General features: G+C 44.8%; 1 protein-coding gene across 6 annotated transcripts in view; it reads left to right on the top strand.

The window, feature by feature from the left end:
* The first annotated feature begins 9,987 nt into the window (after positions 1-9,987).
* The window catches only part of SLC22A18 (solute carrier family 22 member 18), a 59,046-nt gene continuing 43,703 nt past the window's right edge, over positions 9,988-25,330 (top strand). Inside the window, exons 1-5 of one of the 6 annotated variants that reach the window (XM_015632115.3) lie at positions 9,989-10,188; positions 10,302-10,507; positions 11,879-11,976; positions 14,001-14,146; positions 15,018-15,150. In XM_015632115.3, coding sequence (XP_015487601.1) covers positions 10,334-10,507; positions 11,879-11,976; positions 14,001-14,146; positions 15,018-15,150 — 551 coding nt within the window. In that variant the 5' untranslated portion in view covers positions 9,989-10,188; positions 10,302-10,333. Of the gene's footprint in view, positions 10,508-10,914; positions 11,051-11,878; positions 11,977-14,000; positions 14,147-15,017; positions 15,151-25,330 lie in introns of all 6 variants that reach the window. The other 5 variants (XM_015632116.3, XM_015632114.3, XM_015632118.3 and 2 more) reach the window with 5 other exon arrangements.

Here is a 25,330-nt window from a genome sequence, read left to right as displayed (position 1 = left end):
GATTTAAAACCATTAGCCCTTGTTTGGTCATTGCCACTTCTCAAGTATGACAGATAGTGACTTAGCTCAATGGCAGCTCTAACCCTGGCAGTCCAAGAGAAGCAGATACAGCAGTAGAGGATGCAGACCTTGAGACACTTGTCTGGTTTCATGGAGGCCTGGAATGTATCAAGGAGCCCCAGGAGTTTTGTTTTTTTAACATTTTCCTGCGGTGAGTTCCCTCTCTATAAGTGGTTGGCAAAGTAATACATTGCTGTGGGATCTGGCTGTTCCTTCTCTTGCGCTCCAGGCTGGATTCCCTCTTCTTATCTGTCTCTCCCTCAGGGCTTGCTCCCTCCATTCCCCACAATGGGGTGTTGAGTTATCCTGCAATGACGCAGCATGATGAGATAATCTTTCCTCCCTCCTCACCCCCTGGCTTCTTGTTTGTATTCTTTGATTAATTTATCTTCTCACCTACAGCTTCAAATTTGCTTTTAGGGTAGTAACTTAATGAAGACACAGCACTAAAATTTTCATTTTTTTCTTAATCTTGGAAAGCAATCACTTTATAATCTCTCTGCTAGAATCATAGCATTAATTTTGCTGCAGGCATTGAATGTGGACCAAACATCACCCAGCCAGTGATGAACCCACAGAGGGAGTGCTTCAAAGAACTCCCTTGGGGGAGTCCATCATGTGAATTTTACAGCAATTTAACCATAATAGGTCTGCCATGCCCACAATCAGGTATGTTTCTACAGAGTGAGGAGTTAATTGCACCTGGATCCAGCAGCATGCCACAAGCACATTTATACAATGCAGAACAATTAGTGTCGTGACTCATTGTTGGGAGCTCAGCCTGTCTTAATATAGGGCAGCATTAAGGGATTTGTATGTGCCATCCACAACAGCACTCGGCACAAATCCCACTAGCCTTCAGCATCCTGCAGATCCAAAGAGAAAACAAGTGCCATATGCCCTAAGAGAGCAGATGAGGTGGAAGACCACAGGTAGCACTGGCCTAAAGGCTTTGTAATGGTTTGCATTGCACCCGCTGACACGGCTATTTCTTAATGAGCCAGTTCTTGAGTTTTGGACAGAGGTTGGAAGGACCTGTTTCCTGAGGTCATAGTTGGAAATGTTACTAAATACTCTGATTACTTGTGATTGTAATGTCCCTTGGTAGATGGTGGAGGCCAGGAGAAAGTAAAGTTTTTTCCTGTGCTGTGACCAAGTTGAAAAACCATCAGGTTATGCTGTAGCCTTTTAAGTTTCCCCTTGACAGCTGCTCTGAAACTTCTTTCAGGAGCTATTGCTAGAACAAGTGTGTAGGGCAACGATCTCCAGGTGCCCAGCTCTAAGTTTCAAGTAGGATGACTTTTGGACTTAGGACAGGAGAATCAGGCACAAAGGGATGAATTTGTACCTGATTCTCAATTAACCTTTAATTCCATGAAGGTGCAATTAAAGACACACCCTGATGCTGTGCAGGCTAGCAGATATCTCACTGCTGCTCAGTGAGAATGCACATGAAGGCATTTCAAAATTACATGGTACAAATTCTTCTAGTGTGAACCATGAGACACATTCTCAAACATAGTCATAACCAAATGGATCTGAAACAAATGTTTTCCTAACAGTAAAAGCAGAAGAGGAGCTGGATGAAAGAATTGAAAGTTAAATCCTGGCAGCATGGAAATCAGAGGCAAAATTCCCAGTGAATTTGGGTCATGGTTTCAGTCTAAAGCCAAGTAATCCAGATCTTGTACTTCTCAAAGTAAAAATGAGTCAGCTGGTCATCATTGGTATTCAAAGAGAAAATAGAAAGCAGGTGAAATCATTTATCATTTAAGCTGACAGTGGCCAAATGGTTGTGAGTTTGTTCTGGAAGGAAAGAAATACAGCTGGAGGTGTTATGTTTACAGAATCTCATTGCTTTCTAGATCAAATGCACTTGCTTTGCAGATGGAAGAATGGCTATTTTACATTTTTTCCCCCCTTTTTTAACCACCAGGCTACAAATTTAATCTAGAATCTTTTCTTTTCATGCACCACCATTAAGCAAGATTTGTCTCTCACCTGCCCTGGCAGTCCTGCAGCTTCTGAGGGCACCTCCAGTGGGATTTGTGGTGGTTGTTGCTTCACCTGCACAGAGATGGCTGAGTTTGGCAATTTGATTGATGAGGCTTAGAAGGAATATAACCCACCACTCCCCTGGTGGTACTGGGAAATAAATAAAAGGAATAAATCCTTATTGTTTTGTTTTGAAGGTAGTGAGGAGAGAGGCCAGGCAGACCTGCTGAGTAGATTTGTGTCAGTTTTAACAGGAGCTCTCAGAACCCAGACAAGTTTGGAAATTTGAAAATTACTTCCTAGCACCCTCCTTGGGGCAGTTTTACAGAGCTAGTCTAGCAATTTGTAGAACTTGCTTGATTTCTGCATTGTGAGCCTGTGATCATCTTGGGGACAAGCTTTAAAAAGTATTTTGAAATATTATTTAAAAATAAATAGCTCTTAGGGATTTTGTCTTGGGAAAATTTGTGTGTGCCACTCATGTCCTGATGCCAGGATTGGGTCCTAACTGTGCAAAGCTTGCTCTAATTCTTTACAAAGAGAGATAAATTTAATTCAAAGGTCCTGGTGTTGTTCCAAAATAATTCTGAAGAATTATAAGAAATGAGCTTCCAAGACAGAACAATTGAGCAGGTTTGATGTTTTCTTGTGTCAGACACACCTGCAGCACGTTAGAAATGCATCCTCATTGTTTGCTCTGAGAGAAGGCCATGCCTACAGTGGTTGAAACTGGAAAGAAGATAATCAAATGGTACCATGCAGGTTCTGGCTTATTACTGCAAAAATTCAGCTATATTTGAAGTGGAACTTAATTATATGATAGAGTAGGTTAAGCGTAGGGATGTGTCTTCTGAACTTTTCCACTCTCATCCCTCTGTCCATGCTTGAGTTGTTTGCAGTGTTCAACATTGGTTTTGCTTGAAAATTTTCCCCAAACCACCGTAAGGATTCCTCATGTCTCACTCAAGAGCCTTAATGGGCTCCCCCTACAGTCTCAGTGCTAAGGAGTCCATAAGGAATTTCCACTTCCAACAAAGATGGTTCAATTTCTTTTTGTCTCAGGTAAATTCAAGCAGAGGTTGTATAGGCAGGCCAGGAGGATACAATGAAGCATCTCCAAAGCCTTCTGGTGGTTTGAACAAAAAACCCAGCATTTGTAGGACTGTCATTGTTCTTGACTTCTAACTAAGATCAAGATTGTAATCATTCTCCCTGAGTAGCCATGGCTACAGCCTTTATTGCTGATGCAGGGTTAGCTAGCAGAGAGGGTACCTCCAAGGGCTTGTGTCTTCCAGATCCTTAAAAACTTTGGTTTGCCCAGGTGAGTTGACTGATACACAGGAGTACATGCTCTGCTCCAACATGCAACAGTGCAAACTCCAGGATTTGCTCTGACTTTACAAGACCATTCAGGCCTTCATCTGAAATGAGGTGTTTTACTTAGAGGGAGAAGAATAAGAACCTTGGATGAGGCTTTGTAGGTCATTTAGAGCCCAGAGAGATCAGGGGCTGTGAAGCCATGTTTGCACATTTCACCATTTTTGATAAATCCAGCCTGCATGTCTCTGGATATCTTTGTCTCTTCCAGCCATAGGCAGCAAATATCTGCAACACAGGCTTCTCCCCCACTCTTGTAGGGGGATGAAGCCATAGGGTCAGCTGTCCTCTTTCCACTCATGGCATGTTGGTTCTGTGCAAGACTGAGAGAGGAAATGGGCCTGAACTAGTAGGGATTTGTCTCAGAATGCAGCACAGACCCCGTTCTGTGCAGGGAAGCTGTCTGTGGGATGTGCAAGGTTTTGCAGACACATGCTTTGCCCTTTTCTACTTGCTCTATTCAGAAACGTGCACTAGCAGGAGCACTGGATACACACCCACGTTTTGTTTGTGCTGTGTACAGCTTTGTTGGAAGGCTGAATGACACAGAGATTCTTGTTACATTGTGTTGCTGGTGGTCTCCTGAATGCTTGAGATTTATAAATCAGGCAATTGTTTGATTATGACACAGGAAAATGTTTTGGTAAAGGCAGAAGGCTTGAGACTAGTTGAAAATGTCTGGGACGCTCATTGTGTGCAGAATGTTATGTGTGCAGAGGAAATCTGCAGCATTCCTACAGCAAACCACAACAAGAAGCTCCATACAGCCCCAATCAGTCACAATTCGCATATAAATTATAATGGCCTAAATGTTATTTAAATGATAAACAGCTTTTGCATTCCAGACATTGCTGCAATTCCAGAAGGTGGCTGTGTAATACCAGCTGAATGAAATACTGCACATTGCAGGCAGAGTATGAGGCTCCATTTGTGTGTGTATCCGTATCTGTCACTTCTAGAATATTCTTTGGCTACGAACCTTGGACTCCCAATGCACTCTGTGTATCTTGGAGCCCAGGGCTTCAGCCATTATGCAGCAGCGAGCTGTCTGAAGACTGGGCGTGCCAACATGCCAGGAAGCTGAAGACACAACCACAGAGGCAGCAGAAGCATCCATTGATTCTGGGCTGTCACCACGGCTTATTAGTGTGTGGAGTTTGGCCTGGACTCTACTCAGCAGCTGATGGAGTCCTTCAATCACATTCTCCTACAGAGATGGACAGGTCAGGTGGAAGAAGCATGTCAAGTCTAGGGGAGACCATTTGCCCAGCAGAGAGGTCGTGCAGCAAACCTGGGCTTTCACTAAGGGTCATCTTTTCTTGCTGATTCTTCAGCTTTCTGGCATAACAGACTGGAGGCATTTGCTGGTTTTTGATGTCCCTGCTTGAAGGAGAAGCAGCACTTCTGCACTGCATGGCAACAGCTCATTGAAACTTGAGGGGTTTCTGTTTGCTGGGGAGAGACTCTGGGTGGGGAGGGCCACAGCCATGGCCACAGCTGGGAGATGATGCAGAGGTGAGTCCTCAGGCTGAGCTGAAATCATCCTACACAAGGTGCTACTCAGTGTGAGCAGGCACAGGAGGCTGCCCTGGTGAGGTCCTGCTGGAGCCCAGGAGACTGGATGGGTACAAAGAACTGAGTTTTTCTTCCTATTTGGTCGTGTTATTTTTGGTGTAACTCTCCTGAATTCAGGCCACAGGATTTTTCCAAAACTCTTTTACAATTGACACAGTCTCTGTCTCATCTTCATCTTTTGTTGTCAAATTCCAGTATTCAGAAATGTTCTCTTTTATTTTAATTTTTCCGGAATATTAGAGAGAATAAACTGCCCTGTGGTTAAACAAGGGAACTGGCATCCAACAGATGATTGAATGTGACTCCAGCCTCTTCCACAGACTTTCTCTCTTTTCAGGGAAGTCATTAAACCCCTCTGTCTGTTAGAGTCCCCTCTGCAAGACAAGGAGGATTAAATGCTTTTCCCTCATCGGAGTCTCAACCTCTTTTTATGTTTACAGAGTGCCAGATGAAGCTTCAGTATTAGTTGGAGCTTTGGAGGTTTACCATTAAAAAGTTAATAACAACCAGCCATATTTCATAGAATCATAGAATGCTTTGGGTTGGAAGGGGCCTTTCAGATAAAATGTGATTTGCAGTTTAATATGCCAAGTAACAAAGACTTTACCAAGAGAATGAACAATAGCCTTTTCCATTTCACAAAATAATTTGCCAGGCATAATAAGTGCACCAGCATTTTTATAAGAAACAAATTATAAATAATTGCTTTCTTGCAATTTCATACACACATAAAAAAAAACCCAAAAGAGTTCAGCAGCTACCAGGAATCTGATTTCATTGTCGATTTGGACTGTCTCTGCAGTTTTTATGAAAATCCCTGAAGACTGTGCTATTTTGTAAACTAAACATGGCTGGTTTGGGTTTTGTTTTTTTTTTTTTTCCTTTTTTTTGCTGGCCATGTGAAGTCTTTTTCCATTCATTAGTGAGCTGCTTTTTTCATGGACACAATTAGACAAAGGAATAAATCAGTCAACAAACTTGGGATATAATTTTGGCAATACCAGGCCATCTATGCTCTTATTTGCTTAACTGTATAAATCTTTCACCAGAATACAAATGAGGTCTGTTCCCTTAGACTTGGGGTTGGGGAAAGAGAGGGATCAGGCCAGATCCTGCAGATTTGATGGCTCCCACCAACCATGGCTGGTGTTGAGCAGTTTCCCTCATTACAAACATTCAGCATTCCCACTAATGAGGAATTGCTTTGAGATAATTCTTCCATTTCCTTTCTCATATTACAGAGTTTAAGAAACTTGCCCAGGACAATGGCTCCCTGAGGACTGTGTCTCCGTGAAGGTTTGTTTTGTCCCTCCATGTCTGAATGTCTGCATGCCTCACTGGTTTTGGTTGGTGGCCTCTCAAAGCTCTTCCAAAGAGAGGAAGGGTTATCTCTGCTGCTTCTTGGGCAGGGAGATGAGGTATGTTTATAACGGTACCTCTCGTACCTCATGTCCTCCCTGGCACAAAAATGTACACAAAAATGCTGTTTCTCTTTGCAAGGAGAAATGGAAGTTTTGCTGACAGCAAGAGGCAGTGTTTCCCTCCCTGGCATTCCCAGCCAGCTGCCATGCTTGCCTTGGATGCACACCCACAAGGGCAAGGATTTGTGACTGATCTGCACTGGAGCAGAATTTGCTTCATTGCAATTCTGGTTTTTTTGTGTAGCTGAAGACACTGGACAGTTCGAATTCATAGAGGATGGAGGCCTGAGAGATGCCCCTCATTGCTGGGCAGTACATCTGCATTTTCATCCCCCTTCAAGGCTCCTTAAGGGCTCAAAACTTGTTTTGACTCTCTGCAGGCTCCCACCCAGGGCACCTCATGTTCCTCCAGATCATATTAAGCTTCCTATGAGAAAAAAATACAAATTCTGAGAAGGAATTCAGATTTATTTCCCCTCAGTTTATTGTTTTCCAACCAACATTTTCAACTTCTGTCACTGATGTGGGTGGATTTCCCTTCCCTATGCATGTGCTAGCCTTGCTTCCCATTCCAGCAATTAAAGAAAAAAATTTCTGCCCAAGTAACATAAACAGTGAGCCTTTATGATTTTTTAAAAGATGTTCTCAGGTTTCCTGCTCTATTTTTTTCAAAGATCACCAGATAAATAGGCCTCAGGAAAGCTACACTAGGAAGGCAACTATAAATAATCCAGAATTGCTAAGAATAAGTGTCAAGGCTTAATGCACTAAGCTAATGGACTAATCTGCAATTTTATCACAAGGTATTTATCTCCTTGCTCATTTTCATGGTAGTCTCCCTGAAATATATGTCCATTCATAATAAAGTTTATTTATCCTACCCAAGAAAACTCATTTCCTCTTCATAACCTGTTCCTCCCCAGTTTTAAAATTAATTTTGTTTTTCAAAGATGGTTTGTCTGTGACTGAATGCTACCCGTGGTGTAGTCTATAATTGAGCCAGAAGGAGCCTTTAGATAAAAGTGCAGTGCCAGCTTATGCCATCTGTCATTAGAGGTGCATTATCACTACAGGTATAAATGAGCTGGTCCCGAGCTGCATGGCTGCAAACATGGTGTTCGGTGGAGCATAGCTGGGAACAGGGTTAATCTCTACCATACTTAGGCTCCTGCAGACATTTTCAGTCAGACTTCTCACTCAGGGGAGGAGGAAAATTTGTCTTGTGTCGATCACACTGGCTGTATTTCCATCAGTGCTCCTGCTGCCACATTTAGCCCTTCGGCCGATTGATTCAAGGGGAAAGATTCTAAAAATCAGGTGCTGAAGGCTGGGAAAGTCCAAGTTCCTGTGCAAAGGACCTTGCAAGAGGCTACTGAGATGGTTTGAGGCTGCCAACATCTTGGCCAGATTTCGAGAATACAGCTCATCCCTGCATCCTTGGGGCCAGGGTAGCATGGACATGACCTGGCCATTGCCTTGTAAAAATGGCTTAAAACTGTCACCTTCTTGCCTTTGTCCTGTGTGGGTCAAAGTGCTGGGATGGGGAGAGAAATGATCCTGTCCAAAGACACTGCTGCTAGGAGAGGATCACCAGGTTGGGCCCAGGGCATTGTCTTACTTGCAGCCTGATCTGGGCTGCTAAGGAGCAGTTGTGGGTGCTAAACCATCCAGGGGTGTACAGGAACTGATGATCACAGCTTATTCTCCATGGACACCTCCACACCAGGCACCAAGTTTAGCTTTCTGCTTTTTAAAACTGTGTCTTTAGTCCCAGAGGCGAGAAATTAAACTCTGTTTTTTTCACTCCACTTCCCTTGTCAGTGCCAGTAAAAAGAAGTCAAATCCAAGGGACAGCATGTGTCTGGCTATCTGTCTGCACTGCATGCCCTGGCAGGACAAGGCTCCTATCTGGTGGAGAATGGCTGCATCTGCAAGTCTTTGCTGCCGTGGTCGCCTTGCTGGGATCTGTTTTCAGTTGCTGCAGAAACAAACTCACCAGTCAAATTATTGATGCTTTCCAAGTCCAAGCCAGCAAGGTTTCCTGTAAGAACTGTTATACATTGCATTTGCATGAGTCGCTTTTTTGGTTGTCTCGAAACCTCCATAAACAGAATTTCTGTCATTAATTTTACTCTTCTATTCTATGGTAATTTGTACATTGTGCCTATCCAGCACAAGCCAGGGAGTGATGATGTTGGTACTGTGCTGAAGGACGTTCAAAGTGCAGACAAATCCATTGTTTTGCTCTGAGATGAACCAAATGTTGAGCACTGATCCTTTGCTAAGCTGGGATACGTGCTGGGCAATCCTCCTTCCTCAGTAACAAACACAAATTCTGGGGTCTTGTGAGTTGGATCTGTTTGAGCGCCGGTATTACTGTAGGAAAATAATTTTTAAAGGTGCTTTTTTCACTCATGCTCTGAGTTTGTGAAGGGTTGTTTCTGCAATCTCCAGTGATATGGTACCCAGCCCTGGTGAAAGATTTAACCTTTGGACTTCCCCCTCCTTTGCCAGGAGGTAGAGCCTGGCAGACTTCAGCAAACCCCAGGGCTTGGTGGTGACATGTTGAACAAAAAGGTGTGCCCAGAGATCTTACAGGTCACTCTCCCTAGGCTTGGTTGGAACCTTAGAGCTCTGACAACCACTCCAGAGCCAAGCCAGCAGACATCTGTGTGTGTCTCTGTGTTGATGTGTCAGTGTCAGCCTTTGTGGTGAGTCAAGACTCAGTTTCTAAGCTTAGGTGTTACTAAATTAGAGGGACTGGGTGACATGGTCAAGCTGAAGCACAAGAAATTCAGACTGGACAGCAGGAAAAACTTCTTCCCCAGAAAAAAGAGAGAGAAGGGGAAAATCTTTTTTCTTTGAGATTTTCAAAGCTTGCCTAAAAAAAGCCACAGCTGAACCGATGTGTTCAAGCAGCAGGGTGGATGAGATCTCCACTTCCTTCCAAAAGTCCTGTGATTCTACAAAGTCAGAGCATTGGAATCTCTGCCTTCTTTTTCTCTTCAAAATAAAGATAATCCTCAACCAAACTTCCAGGCTTCAACGAGTGAGAAAACAAACAAATAAACCCTCAAGCAAATCAGCAAGCACACAAAAAAATAAAACCCTAAGCAAACAAGCGAGCAAACAACAACACTCCAAAGGCCAAATGAGTTTTTTTTATTTCATTCCCCAGCTGGCAGTCAGCCTCATGATTTGTTTGATTTAATACTTCAGGGTTTTTTTTGGTTTTGACCTTGGCTAGTAATCTGTAGTTTGAGTGGAGTCACATGTGAGCATCTGCTAGCTCAGAATTGCTGTAAATTTACAGCACCTGGAAAGGAGGGAAAATGGCTCAGGTAAAGGTGATGAGAAAGGCTCTAACTACATGCAAGATCTGTGTTTGTTACAGGATCTGTATAAACATAGTGGAATTGGAAATAACTGCTCTAAGCTGCACTTGCAACTTCCAAAAATAAAAGTGCCTTCCATGAGAAATTAAAACAGCTTTCTCTCCTGAGCCACCAGGGGCAATAAAAGTGAAGGAAGTGAAACAGTTAAAAGAGTTGAAGAGCTTATCACGTGCTCTTGTTTCGGGCAATGTTCACTTTCACTTCACTGGGGGTGATTTTTGTTGTGATGGCTTTTGGGGCAGTGAGCCCACCTGGGACAAAGCTGAAGAACCAGATCTGTGGTTGGATACATGGTTACCTTTGATCCTGCCTAGCAAGTAAGCAAAAGGAAGAGGCAAAAGAAAGAAAGAAAGATTAAATCCGAGGTGTGCTGGCTCAGCACCTTTCACAGCGTAAGCTTTGAACTGTGCACACAACTCGTGCTCCTTATCTATGCTTCACATTCGCGGCTAACAAGTGCCTTCGTGTCGTTGTCCAGCCCGTCCTGCAACAAGTCATTCTGTGAGCACTATGAATGCAAAAGCCAGATCTGGAGGTGAGGAAGAATCCTCGGGAATGAGTAGTGAGGTCCTGGGAGAGAGTGGCATCTTGGGAGAGGCCAAGAGGGGACAAGTGATCCGTGTTGCCTACGTGATTGCAGCGCTAGACCTGACCTTTCTCTTCATGCAGATGGGAGTCATGCCTGTGAGTATGGATTCTCTTGCTTCACAGTACATTTCCTTCAATGCCAGGCTATGTACTTTGACAGCAAAGTCAGAAGATTTTTTTTTAGCAGGAAAGAGGAAAGCTATCCATGAAACTGAAAGGAATACTTGGTATTCTTACCAAACAGGTAGGCTGTGTCTCTGTCCAGGGCACACTCAGGCCATAAAAGCTGTTTTATCACTTGGACTGCAGTAGCACTAGAGCCCTTTCCTGGCCTGAGGGGTCTGTGTGCAGCTGATGTAGTTTGTGTCTTCTTGCATGGAGTGTGAGAGTGACCCAGCAGCAGAGGTTTCAGATCAAAGGTGGGTTTTTCTGAGTGTGTAATTAACCAGCCCAGTGGGATTTATTGCTTCTCACTTACTGGACTCTTCTGTCTGATTTTATAGAATCAGTGAGGACTTTTGGTTGGAGAGGACCCTTAAGGTCATTGAGCCCAATCAGAAACCTAGCACTGCCAAGTCCACCACCAAACCATGTCCCTGAGTGCCACATCTACACATTTTTAAGATACGTGCAGCGATGGTGAGTCTACCACTTCCCTGGGCACTCTGTTTCAGTGCTTGTCAGTCCTCTCAGCGCAGAAACATTTCACAATCCCCAGTCTAAACCATCCCTGGCACAACTTGAGGTCATTTCCTCTTGTCCCATTGCTGGTTACTTGTGAGGAGAGACTGACTCCACCTGGCTACCAATCCCTCTCAGGTATTTGCAGAGAGAGATAAGGTCTCCCTGCACCTCCAGGCTAGACAAAAACAGGACACAACAAAAGCATGAATCAGAAATAACTGCCCATTGGCTCTTCAAGGTGTGCATCTGGTTTTTTCTGCAAGCTCAGGCTGTGGGTGTACCATCCAGTAAAGGCATTATTTGTTCATCTTATAGGTGCATCAATTCTGGCTTGCTTGATTAAACAACAGCTCCAAGACTTTTCCATAGTCATCTCCCAGAGGGTGACCAGGCTGTTCCAGGTGCAGGGTCTGGAGACAGCAACACATTTAAAACTTCCCTTATCCCCCTTAGGAGCTGCTGAATATGTCCAGCTGTGTTGAACTGCTAAGGTAAATGGTGACACAAACTTGTCACCTGGTGCAAAATTGATGGTTTTGACCACCTGTCCTTGTCCTTCAGGGTGTGGGACAGAGACATTTGGCCTGTATTAAGCTGCCAGTGTCTGGCCCAATGAAGATTTCCTCTATAGGAGTGGGGAACTGAAGGAAGTGGTTGTTTGGAGCTGTGATCCTCTCCACACAGATATTAAGATGTTTATTCACAAATATAACATGCTTTTTTCCCATTTATTTGTTGGTTCTGTTTTTTTTTTATTTTGTTTTGTTTTGTTTTCATTTTTAGTACATGGGAAAGAGCCTAGGTTTGGATTCAGTGGGGTTTGGCTATCTCCAGACCCTCTTTGGTGTCCTCCAGCTTGTAGGAGGTTACATTTTTGGAAGGTAAGTGAGAATGATTCTCATGACCCTTTACACGGCTGAAAAAGGCCAGGCATTTTTACACTTCCATAAAAAATAATTTAGTTCTGGTTTGTGGTCCTGTTGAAATGTTTGAGGATTTCATAATGAGGAAAGGAAAAATAAATGCTATTATTAGAAATACTGCAGCATAGGAACAGCCTTTATATTAACTTAGCTACATTTTAATGACACACATTTAAGTGTAACAAAATCCTGGGAATGGGTTTAAACCCCCAGAGTCCTCAGAGCCCAGATCCTAACAGCTAAATCCTGCAAATGTTTTATAGCCATGTGTAACCTTAGCAATGTCTTGTGACTGGCAAACCAAAGGAAAAAAAGGAGGATATTTATTGATGGTAAGTAGAGATGTCAATTACAATAATTGAAGGTTGTGTCATTTCATCAGCTGAATCTGCATCCATGTTGAATATAATTTAGACTTGCATGGACCTTTAAGAACTTCTAAGATTCTTTTAAGAAAAACTTTAAACTCAGCTACCAAAATAAGAGAAGAGTGGAAAAGACTTGGGTTTTTTGCCTCTTTACCCCATGGAACAGTTCCTAATGAAATTTAAATAGCCCTAAAAATTTTGAGTGGTGGGAGAATACATTCCTAAAGACCAGGAAAAATAACCCCTGAAAGATATGTGTAATTCAGTGACAGAAAACCAAAATGAGACTGAGAAAATCTAACTTCTCTTCTTGATCCTGCTACTGATCAACAATTGATATTGTTGAAAAATTGATAAATAGGTAGGGAGCTGCTTCAGTTTACCCATAGGGAATTTACTTTTCTGGCTGATGTAGACTGGGAGCTCTACAGGTTCCTCTGGTACGTAGAGTCTGGCATTTTGAGGATCTGATCTCAGCCTTTGGACACATTTTCAAATACATCACAGCAACATTTGATTCTATGGTACTGCTTGGCAGAAAATGTATTTCTAAGAATGGAGATGGTGCAAAGGACCCGCTTTTAAGGCTTTTCCTATTAATTCACAAACCCAGAGTAATATTTCTGTCCTGGATCTGGTGCCATCTCAAATCTGGTTCTCCTCCACACGTGTTATTCACTAATATCCAGAACCAGAATCCTGCTGAAGGGAAGGAAAATGGCAAACCAGAATCAGTCTGGGACTGAAGGTGTCCTCTGCCAGATTGAAGCCAAAATTTGCAATGTAGGTTTGGGATAAAAAGGATTTTTGTAGAAATGAGACTGTTTTGCTACCAGCATAGGGATGGATTAAATAGAAAACAGGAAGAAAGGGGATAAGAGAGAATGTGTTTCTTAGCTCAGTTTTCCATGTTCTTGCTTGATGCTCCTAAACAGACATGAAAAGATAAAGCACTTTTATTGTCAAGTCTTTACTTTTAGCAAACAAAACAAAAAAAACCCCACACCAACAATGTAATGATTTGTGGTCTTTAGGTTACAAACAGCAAATGTAAACTGCCCTGGCTTACATGTAAATGGTGAAGTTTTGACCTGTACCTCTCCCTCAACACAAAACCTTTTAATTACTTAAGTTCTGTTTGTAGACCAACCCTGGCATTTTTTAGGGGATTATTCCTTGTAGTGTAAGCACAATTAATTGCTATGCAAGGTAATGTTCATCTGCTAACTGTAATATGCAGCTTCAATAAAGTGAAGGAAGGAGGAATTGCAATGAGAGACTCTATCCTAGGACTGTTTTATTGTCATCTTAGCCCCTGTTCCTCAGAACCCTTTCTGTGGTACTCTCAGACTTCGTCCAACTTAAGCTTTTTAAGATTTTTGGAGCTGAATTACAGAAAAGAGTTGGAGCTGGGTCAAAACCTGATCTGACTGGGGTTTTTGCCTGTTTGTGTTTTGGGGCTTGGGGGGTTTGTGGTTGCTAGTGTGTTTAGTTGTGGTGTTGTTTTTTCCCCTTAAACAGGAGCAAAAATGATTTGCTATTGAAGAGTCTTTTTTTTTTTTTTAATTTAAACCTAAATAGAAAACTGACAACCTTGTGCCATTTCTGTACCAGGTTTGCAGATCAATTTGGTGCCCGAGCAGCCTTAATTCTCTCCTGTGCATCTGGAAGCATCTTCTTCCTGCTTATGTCCCTCTCCACCAGCATCCCCCTCCTCTTCCTCTCCAGGCTGCCAGCAGTGTTCATGCATGGGATACCAGGTAAGATCAGTCAGGGATGAGTAGCTTTCCAAATTGCTTTTACTGCCTGATTCCCCACCTTCCTTTTGGTGGAAGTCAGTACATTCAACAGCATGAAGGAAGGCAGGAGGAACATGTAATCGTCCTCAGGGATGAAATGGTGGGAACATGAAGCAGCAGATGTTCAGGCTGTGGAAAGCTGTGCTTATTAGTCTGAGTTCCAGACCCATCTTCCTGTATAATCTTGAGGAAATCGTTTGGCCTTGATCATCCAGACATGGGTGCAAGTCACTTGCTGGCAGCAGTGTTGTCCCAGACTTTTCAGCTGTCTTCTTCCAACCAGGATATTTTACATGAACACTTTTCCCTTTCACCTGGTAAAGTGAGCATACTGGTAAAAATTAAATATTATTACAAAAATACCTTCCATTACCCACCAAGCTGTTCTGTTTTGGCTGATGTTTCCTATATTTTTCATGTAAAAGTCATAAACTTCAGCTACTGGAAGTCCATGTAACTCATGCAAGAAGAATCAAGTTGATAATGCTTCCTGTCACTTGTGAAGTGGTTTGAGTGGTTTAAATGGTTCTGTTTCTCATGACTGATGGGCTGTTTTGTTCAAAACAGATGGGTCTCCTAGAGGAGAGTGAGAGTGATTTTTTTGGAGGCCCTCTTCCATGCAAAGTATGAAAATTAAAAGCTGGGGAAATTGCTTCTAACCAGAAAGCAGCCCAGAAGAGTTTTAACTGGGAAAAAAACAAACAAAAAAAAAACCCCAAAAGCCAAACCAAAAAGCTCTTAATGGCTTAGCAATAGAACCATGGGAACTGCGGGTGCCTCTGCTCAAACCCTGTGGCAAGGTTCTTTTAAGGGATGTCTTTCCTCCCTGCAGGCGCTCAGAAGGTTATTACAGATATGACTCCTCCTTCCAAACGTGCTGGTGCTTTAGGGAAGCTGGGCCTTTGCTTTGGAGTGGGCATTATTTCTGGCTCTGCCCTGGGAGGTGTTCTATCCACCAAATTCAGGTGAGTGGCCCACTTGTTTGGTGTTGATTTTGTTGCAATCGTTCAGGGAGCTGCTAAGGGATATTTTGCTGCCCTGCAGCTTTTGATGCTATCTTACTCCTGGTGGCAGTAGAGGACCATACCAGAACTCAAAATTTTGCTTTCTATGCTGCTACAAAGAATACTTCACTGTTTTCAAGGAGATCTTATTGAAAATCTCACCTTCTGCCTACTTAAGTACATTTAAAAACAAGCTGGACTGAGAAGTGGATTCTGTTTCTCCTGATTGTCTTGCCTTTGGAGCTGAGTATGCTGGAAAGCGGCTTTTAAGAAATGATATCGTACAACTGAGAAATGGAAATCAAGAGCAACTGTGAAACTGGTGGAGAAATTATGTCTTTGGGGGATGCTCAGTATAGGGCAAGACTACAGGAAAGGGGAAGGAGAGCTTGGGACAGTGGGGGAAGAGAGTGAGGAGGTCTAACCCTGTCACGGCAGATGAAGCACACACCTGACAATTCCATGTTGACTTTCCACAGCCTGGCACATCACAGCATAAAACCTTCTCTTGCACTCTGGAGTAGGAAAGAAATGCTCAAAAGGTGTGGTGTGTCAGAGAATTTTTGCAGGCAGTGAAGTGCATGTGGCTGTAATCTCCTTGGAGGATTCCCCAGCATTGCTCTGGTGGGGGAAAAAGAATCCCTTGTGAGCTTTCAGGCTTTTGTTTTGCTCTACTTCCCTTTACTATAGGTACTTGCTTCTGCAGACTCAGGTTAAAATAACTCTATAGCATAGGACAGAGGGTAAAAATCAGTCTCATCCTTGTCCTAGTGCCATAAGCTCTGTGGACTGTGTATGGCCATACATCTCCTGGGTGTTTGGTACAGGGCACAGTGGCTTATGATGTGGGGTGTCATGTGTTGCTCTCTGAACCCCCTTTTGCATCCACATGTATTCAGGTGCTGCAGTGATGCAATTTTGTGTGTGAAATCCTGGCTGTGAAATAGGCTGAATAGAACACCTTAAACTTGTAACCTTAGGGTTACAACCTAAAACAGCCCTAAAACCTGTTGGCTGCTGTACCTTGGCAGTGTTGGCCAAATGACACAAAACTGACCAGGAGGATTCATTTTGTCGTTATTACATGGTCACATAAAATTTAAATTGGAGATGTACATAATATTAACTGATGACAATTTAAAAGTGTTTAGAGAAGTTACTGACTGAGTGCTGGTTTTAATAGGTATTATTTTTGATCAAATACAGTGATTGTAAACCTTTATGTGTTAACTGAAAGTAAAGGTTACCTCAGTTCTCATCTTTGGTTATATGCCCATATTTAAACATCAACATAGAAGCAGCATTGTTATCTAGCAAAAATTTATGGGGTTTTACTTTCCATTGTGTGCATCAGTCACGGCTTTATAGAAAAGCAGCAGTGGGAAGGAATCTCCTGTTTAATTAGTCAGGGACATGGACTTAAGGGCACCTTTTGGATGTTAGGGCTTGGTGCTGTCAAACAGGGGGAGGCTTCCAGACTCCTCGCTCACTTTGAAAGCTTCTGGACCTGTCCGCAGCACAACGCTGAGAAAAGTGAACCTTGCCCGTCATGATGGGAAAGTAAGGCAGCTGGACGTGGAAAACGAGCTAGCTCTTGTCTTTGCAGGGGTTGTTTTGCCTGCATCCTGCGGAGGGCAGCTCCTGCCCGCTGCTGCTGCTCTTCCCCGCCAGCGTCCGGGCAGCTCTCTGCAAGCACGGCCGGGATTTCTATCAGCAAGGGACGTGCTGGCAGCGCCCTCCTCAGCTCCCTGATGTGCAGGGAGGCTTGATAAGATTTGATAAACAGCAGCTTCAGGCTGAGAGAGCCGCTCTGGGTGTTTGGTAGCAATGTTTGCTGCAGCCAAGCCCCGCTGTGCTTAGCTCCTCTGCCAGATTTCAGTGCAAAGATTAGGGGATCCATCCACCGGGCTGATATGGGTGGAGAGCAGGAATTGAGCTGCCAACAGCTCTGTGCCACGGAACAGCCCCCAGAGCATCGCCATCCCCTCGGGCTGTGTCTGCCCCACCGACCCGGAGGAGAAGGAGTGGGTGTTGCTGCATTATGGACGTGCCAGAGGCTCCTCCGCCTTGCTGCTGTATCCCACAGCCTGGCTGCTACTCCTCCCTCCCTGTTCCCCTCATCTGTACAGGAAGGCTCCAGCTGTACTTGGAGCTGCGTAATCACTTCCATTCTTTTTTCCCAGAAGAATGACCCAATCACCTTCCATTGAGAAGAAGCATTTCTGCTGTGTCATGGAAGAGCAAAGCTGGAGATTTCTGTCCACTGTGTTCTTTGCTTTTCCTCACCACAGAGCTGGCCAGCATTCCCCATCTGTTGTTGACAGCATTATTCATATGTTAGCAGTGCTTTGTATACAAGAGAGGGAGTAGAAATCAGTCCCAGTTTTCAGCTGATGTCATTTTGGTATTATTATTCTGTATTGTATTTACCATTGATGTATTTGACCTAATGAACTGGTCTGCTATTGTTTTCATTGTTGGAATAATGTTTGTCAACCCTTATTTATTAAGGAAGCCCTGGGGAAGTTGAATGTCTTATTCTGATTTGCATAGGATTTTTTGAATGTTAGATCCTGACCTCTGCTGTTAAGCTGTAACCACCAGCTCCAGCCATTCCTCTTCTTCTCTTTAAAGTACTATATTTCCCCCCAGTGTTTTCCAAAACTTTGCTGGTCAGGCAAATTTCACCATTCAAGAATTGAGTATAAGCCAATTTATTAACACAAGCACTCGTAATCTTAACCATTTAAAAAGTGTTTTCATTTCTGTATACTTTTTTTTTTTTTCCTTAATTGGTGTTTTCTGGTAATTGGTCAGTTGGGTCAGGATTGTGGATTTAAATACCTAGCTTGAAATAACTCCTGTAGTTCAGCTGAGGGCTGCTCTTGGAGAGTGCAAACACCTAGAAAAGGTGACTAAGAGAAGGAGTTCTGTTTGCATTCTGCAAAGGTTCTCCCTCCCTGTACACTTTCTGCGAAGCTGTTGTGGGATCACTTGTTGCAGGCAAGTGCATCCTAAACAGAGGTGATTTGGTATTTGCAGCAGACTTTTGTGGCAGCCCTGTGGCTGAAAGGTGAAAGCAGGCAGCTGGATTAGTTTCTAAAGTGGAAACAGGAGTCTAGGTAGTTAATTAGGGAGATTTCATCCTTTCTTCTGGGAGTATGATTAATTACATTTGGCTGCTTTTTTCCTTTCCTTCTCACAAGGCCATAGAGAATCTCTGCTGCATGACCCAAGAATTGTTTGCTTTCTATGGACATGGAGAGGTTTCATTTTAGTGACTCAGCTGTATGCTTAAATCTTTTGGAGCAAATATTCTTTTTTTACAGCAGGCTTTGGGGATAGTTTGTTGGGTTTGGGTTTTTTTTCCCTGCCTGTGCTATTATCCTTCTTCCTTATGGGAAGGAGCTTGTTTGCCTGGAGTAGGGAATTTTTTTTATTTTTTTTTTTTTTCTCAAAAACCCGTTTGAGCAAAGTCCTCTGGCAGGGAATTTCTCATGGCTTTGTGGCAGAGTGGAAAAATTGTGGGTGTTGAAAACACTGAAGGTTGGAAGCTGGGAAGGCGGGTGGGAGCATGGCAAAGGGTGAAAGGGTTGTGCTCCATTTCAGGACAAAGCAGGGCATTCTGCTTCTGGGAGCTGCTCCTGCTCCCTTTGAGCAAAAACTATGATGTTTTTCTGCCTGGGATGATGCTGATCAGCCAGGCATCAAGGACTGGTGACACTTGTACAGGCATTGCTTTGTCCTTTTTGTCAAGGCACTTGGGAGAAAGGGAGGTGAAGTCTGCTTGCCAGCAAACAAGTCATCTGTGATCTTCAACATGGTCTGTCACTGCTGGTTGAGCTCTGCAGTGCCCTGGGAGGAATGGGGACAGAAGAGGAAATGGGCTGCTTGTCAAGGAGCTGATGGCTTGGGGAAGGTGCAGATGCCCTCAGCTGTGGCCTTCTCTGAAAAAATAAAACAATCTAAAGTTTTTTTCTTATCACTTGCTCTGCATGGCAGCTGTCTCAATTTGGAAGCTGCAGCCCCAAAGTTTATCTGTAAACTCTGTGATAGGGGATCATGGATTTTATCCTTCAACAACTTGTTGGTTCAGAAGTCAGGTCTAGGGCACTTCTGTCCTCTGTTCCCAAGCACCAAAGTTTTCCAGTTCTGATAACTTGTTTAACCTATTCTTGAACCTAAGAAATGCCTCGGTGTACTTTGGGTGGAGTTCATCTAATCTTACACATCTACGGGGGAGACAACTACAGTTAAATTTGCTGTTTAGACTCTCTGGTTGACAGAGAGGCACAGGTAGTTCTACAGCATCCTTTACCTCCTAACGAAACAGTCCTGAAGCAGCTCAGGGAACAGTCTGCTTCCCATGCTTTTTCTTGACTGACCCCCAAGTTCCAGAACACATTTCTGGCCATTAGCACACTGTACATGTAGTTGGGGTCCTGGAGTTCGATGTTGGATTGTGAATTTACCAGAAGTCACCAGGTCTTGAGTAGGTTTCTGTCCGTGCTGCGTTCACACAACAGGTCTTTACAGGTCTGCACTAAGCTCTTCCCCAGCTCTTCCTTCCTGCAAACCCCTAACCTGCCTCCCACATCTAGGCCACTGGTTTTTAGGTTTGGGACCCCTGGCTTTCTGCTGTGTACCCGCTGGAAGATGGCAGTGTCACTGCAAAGGTGCCCTTGTTCCCCCTTAGCCCATCGTCAGCGAACCTGGCCCTTCTGTGCTCTCCCTACAACCCCTGGTCTGAACTCCAGGGCAGGGAGGTGAGATGATGGGGCCAAAAGCTCCTCCTCTGTCCTTCACCCGTAGGTGGGGCCCTTTCCCAAGGGAGGAACAGTGGGGTTTAGGATAGGAGCCAGCTGCCCATGGGCGGGAGAGCCTGTGCCTTGTGGCTGCCCTCAAGGGTATGGGGTATGGCTTAGGAGGGCTAGGCTTGGGTTGAGCTGATGGGGGGCCTGTTGGCAGCCCCTTCCTCAGCCTTATCAGGTGTGCTCTCCATTTCCCTTCAAATTCCTCATTCCCACTTAGCCTTCTGCAGGGATTATGTTGGGAGGGCTGTGAGTGTGGCTGTGCCAGCTCACAGGGGATGGCCACCTGCCCCTTTTCCCCACAGCACCCTCCTACCTCCTGGGCATCTCTACCTTTAGGGGTTAGCTGCTCCATTTTCCCAAAGTAACCATGGCAGAAATGCATTTTAGGAAAAAAAAAATAAAATATCCAGAACTTCCTTCTGTGACTGGCTTGTGCCGCTTACAGAGAGCTGAGGTTTTGGGGGCTGCTGGAAACTGACTTGCACCAGAGCCATGGGAAGAGGGACTCCTGGAGCTCCATGGGCTGGGGCACTTACCCAAACAAACAGGCAGATAGCAAATAAAAGGCAGAGGGGGAAGGATATCTCCAGGGGAGCTAAGGAAATTTCCCTGCTGCCTTTTCCAGCTTTCATCATGCCTGTGCACTGGTGGAGGCTGCCCTGCCTCGCCACCCCATGCCTGGAGTCAGAAAGTGAGGGGGCGGCGGGCGAGCGAAACCCCGGGTTGTGTGCGTGGTCGCCAGATCGCAATCAAAAGCGTGTGTGTTTGTGGAGTCAGCTCTGCTAAACAATTATGGATGTTGGAACACTGCACCCCTATCCTGATGCTTTGAAAGCCCCGGGTCCTGAGCAGCGTGGGGCCCTGCCTGGTTTGTCGTTAACTGTGTTCCTGCAAGCCTGTGCAGAAGTGGTGGCTGATTTTGTTTGTTAAGCCTGGCTTAACAGCCCCAAGGAATAAATAAAAAGTGGGGGTAAAAAACCCACGATGGAACCAAAATGGGGATTTTATAAAAAGGCACAAGGTATTTTGGGTCTGGCCTTGCTAGGAGAGGTCGAGTTGGAGGGTTGAACATGACCCTCGCAGCCCAGGTTGCACAATGAGGCAGTGTCTGCTCATGACTCACAAGGGCTTCTTCTGCTCTTCCCACTCCTGGAATATTTCACGACTGGGCAGCAAATCCAGCAGTATCACTGGGGATTGAAATCCAGGAAAATACTGTTTTCTTTGTTAACAGAAAATAGAAAGTACAGAATAGCCTGTGGTTAAGTCCCTGAATTGGGATTTGGGACTTGGCTCTGCTGTGATTTTCCTGTGATGCGAGTGAGTTATCCCACCCCTCTGCACTGCTGTTTCTCATGCATAATACAGGGGAATGGGATATGGGATAGTGTTTCCTTCCCTCATCCAATACATTTACAATATTGCTATTTAGATTATATAGCCTTTGGGATGCAGACTTTCTCTATCACGAGGTATGCTCATGCAAATATCTACTACCTTGAGGGAATACATCCAGCTTTTCCTGGATGTATTCTCTTTTTCATCCGCTGGTGCCCTGGGCAGGCAGAATCTTTGTAAGCCCAATTACCATCCCATTCTGGGGGGCTTGTTTCCCTTTTCTTTCCTTCTTTTTTCCCCCCTTTTTTTCCTTTTCCCCCCCTTTTTTCCTTTTTTATTTTCCCATTTTATTTCCTTTTTTTTTTCCCATTTTTTTCCCTTTTTATTTCCTTTTTTTTTCCTTTCGTTTTTCTCTTAGTTGTTTGTAAAGAGTCAGTGCCAGGTTGGATTTTTATTTTTTTTTTAATTTGTCATGGAAGAGTCCCAGAGGCTGTGGGCTAAGGTCCAGGGCTGAGCCCAGCAGGACCTAGCAGAGGGACCTCCAGGGCAACCTGAGGTGGCCCTACCCTCCTCCCTTTGTGTTTGCACATATTCAAATGGGCAGCTCTCTCCTTTACTTCTCCTAATCCTTTTGATTCAAAGACTCATGCTTATGTTTCGTTCTGATCTGCTTCAGTGAACAAATCCAGCTTTGTGGCGAGGCCGGGGCAGGAAGGATGTGGTGCTTGTGTGGGAAGGACTATCAGACAAGGGAGGGAAGGTCAGGATGAGCGGAAATGTGCGGATGTGGCATGTGAAGGGTGGGCCGGGAGGAGTTAAGATTCCTGGAGTTAGGGAGATGAGAAGTGAAGCTCTGCAGGAGACAGACTTTGTGATTTTAGATGTATTGTGTCAGCTGGGGCAGTAAGATTAGGGCATCAAGGGGCTTGGGCTGCAAGGAAGGAGTGTTTCCAAAATAGACCTTCATTTGCCACAGGGAAAGAAGGGACAGCACACTCCCTGCTGCTGCTTTCCTGCTTTCCTCCTGCCTGAAAGGTGACTGCTGGAAAGGATGGGTAGAAAAGCAGCCCTTTTGTCTTGGCTTTTAAGCCATTCCCAGTGCTTTTCTTGGCCATTGCTGCTGGATTGGTGGGACGAGCAGGAGGCTGCTGGGTGGCTGGAGAGATGTAACACCCCGTTGTCTTGAGCTGCCAGTTCACTTGTGGGCCAGGCCAAAGGCCAGACTGCTTGAATGGAGTGTTTAGAAAGATATGAAACAGGTGTGACCTTCTCATGAACTACACTAGCTTCCGTGGCCCCACCCAGGGGTTTTGCTTCCTTGCAGTCTCCTTATGAAACCCTGCTCACAGCCACAGCACCAGAGCCAAAGGTATGTGGAGCGTTTGGGCAGTGGATGTGCCCAGAGGGCAAAGGAGTTTCTGAATGGCCATCTCCAGGCTACCCCTGGCACTTGTTGGGGCTTGTCTCTTCCACCTGACAAACCTCGGAGTAGTGCAGCCGAGCAAGAAGGTATTTCCAGCATCAGAAACTTCTTGGTGCTCCTCAGAGTCCTGTCACTGAGCAGCTGGAGTGGATGGAGTCGGAGCATGGAGCTCTGCCTGGGGATGGATGAAGAGATGACCAAGGATTTACGGGTCAGGATTAAAGGGAGGACAGGACAAGTGACATTACAGTCTGGGTCTGCTGCAGACCATCCAACCAGGGTGACTGAGCAAATGGCACCCTCTATTCAGATAGGAGTAGCCTCATGTTCACAAGCTCTGGTCCTGGGAGGGACAACATAACTGGGCATAAGCAATGCAGGAGGAGAGAGAACTTCCTGCTCCAAGTCATACAGGAGCCAATGAGGAGAGCTGTCATGCTGGACCTTGTTCTCAGCAAGAAGGCAAGGCTAGTGGGGAAGGTGAAGTCTTGGCTGCAGTGACCATGGACTGGTGGAGTTTGAGGACCTTAGTGCTGCGAGGAGGGTGCAGAGCAAGCTTCCTGCCCAGGACTTCAGGAGAGCAGACTTTGGCCACTTCAGGAATCTGCTTGGTAAAGTACCATGGGATAAAGCCCTGGAGGGAAGAGGGGTCTGAGCAAGCTGGTTGATATTCAAAGATCACCTCATCCAGGCCTAGGAGAGATGTATCCCAGCAAAGCTGTCAGGAAAATTTGTGTGGATGAACAAGCAGCTCCTGGAAAAACTCATAGAGCATGTCTGAGGGAAGCTTTCTAAGGGTGGAAGCAAGGACAGTTGACCTAGTAGGAATACCGAAAGATCATCTAAGTAGTCAGGAATCAGGTTCAGAAAATAAAAGCTCTGACAGAATTAAATCTGGCCAAGATTTTAATTAACATCAGAGAACACAAGAAAAGCTTCCATAGGCAGGTGGTTGATAACAGGATGATGGTGGAAAATGTGGACCCTCTCCAGAAGGAAATAGGAGACCTGGTTACATGGGATATGGAGAAGGCTGAGGCATCAATGATGTTTTTGCCTCGGTCTTCACTGGCAGGTGTCCCAGCCACACTGCCCAAGTCAGAGCCAAGAAAGCAAAAGGAGGAACTGGGAGAAAGAACTTTCTGCTCTAGAAGATGAAGCTCAACATGACCCAGCAATGTGCACTTGCAGCCCAAAGGGCCAGCTGTGTCCTGGGCTGCATCAAGAGCAGCGTGGTGACCAGGTTGAGGGAGGGGATTCTGCCCCTCTATTGCACTCTCAAGACCACCTGGAGTGCTGCAACCAGCTCTGGAGGCCCAAGCATAAGAAGGATGTTGACCTGTTGGAGGAATCCAGAGGAGGGCCACAAGGGCTGTAGCATGTATGAAGACAGCTGAGAGAGTTGGTGGTTTTTAGCTTAGAGAGCAGAAGACTCTGGGGAGACATTAAAGCACCTTCCAGTACAGGGGTCTATAAAAAAGATGGAGGGGGGCTTTTTACTGGGGCATGTAGTGACAGGACAAGAGGCAATGGCTTTAAACTCAAAGAGGTCAGGCTTAGATTAGATATTAGAAATAAATTCTTTACTGTGAGAATGGTGAGACACTGGCACAGGCCACAGTGTGCTCCATCCCTGGAGGTGTTCAATGCCAGGTTGGATGGAGCTCTGAGCAACCTGACCTAGTAGGATGTGCCCCTTCCCATGGCAAGGGTTTGGACAAAGATGATCTTTAAGGCCTCTTCCAGCCCAAGTCATTCTGTGATTTTATCAAATGTTCTCCGCAGCATTCCAATTACAAGATCCTGACTGCTCGGGCTGAGCCCTGTGCTGTGCCAAGCAGTGCAGGAAATTACCATGAACACTGCTGGCAAACAGGGATGCTGATCCAAGAGGAAGGAAATGCTCATGGTGGGACCTGAGAGGCCAGACACCGTGGTAAGAGTCCATTAGTGCACAGTGCACTGTGTTTGAGCCAGCAGTGTGTCTGTGCCATAGCACACACTGAAACACTCCCAGTTTTCCCAGTCAGCATTCCTAGGTGGCAGGACAACATCTCGTGGGGTTGTATCCCACTTGGGGGGATATGCAGCAGCAGGTTTGGAAGAGTGGCATGTCTCGTTATTAACTATTGTTTAGGAGATGGCTTGGGTGGCCTGAGATAGAAAAAAACCTTCTATGTCCATTCAAATTATTTGGTTTTCTTTATAATCATGTAAGGGGTTCAACTCTGCTCTCCAGCTGCCCTCTTATCCAGGAGTGGTTGCCAGCCTTTCCAGAAATGACTGTGATTTTCTTCATCTTCCATTTGGGGATGTCTAGAGTGGATTTTCAGCAGATAAGAATTTAGCACTTTTGCAAGTCCGATCCATTTAAGGTAGTTCAGGATGTGAAAATTGTGAGTTTTGAGAATCAGAAATTTCCTTGTTTAGCTGCTATTACAGCAACTGTTGCTTCAAGTTTTTTTTTTCTTTGAGGAGAGGGGATTGCACATCTAATCCGTTGTGATCTACATGCAGTATTAACTTTCTCAGTCTCACTAAATGTTCCTTTATTCCACGATACTCT

Source organism: Parus major, chromosome 5, assembly GCF_001522545.3.
Source record: "Parus major isolate Abel chromosome 5, Parus_major1.1, whole genome shotgun sequence".
Classification (NCBI taxonomy): domain Eukaryota; kingdom Metazoa; phylum Chordata; class Aves; order Passeriformes; family Paridae; genus Parus; species Parus major.
Note: the sequence above shows the minus strand (reverse complement) of the source record. Positions and strands in the feature narration are given on the sequence as shown.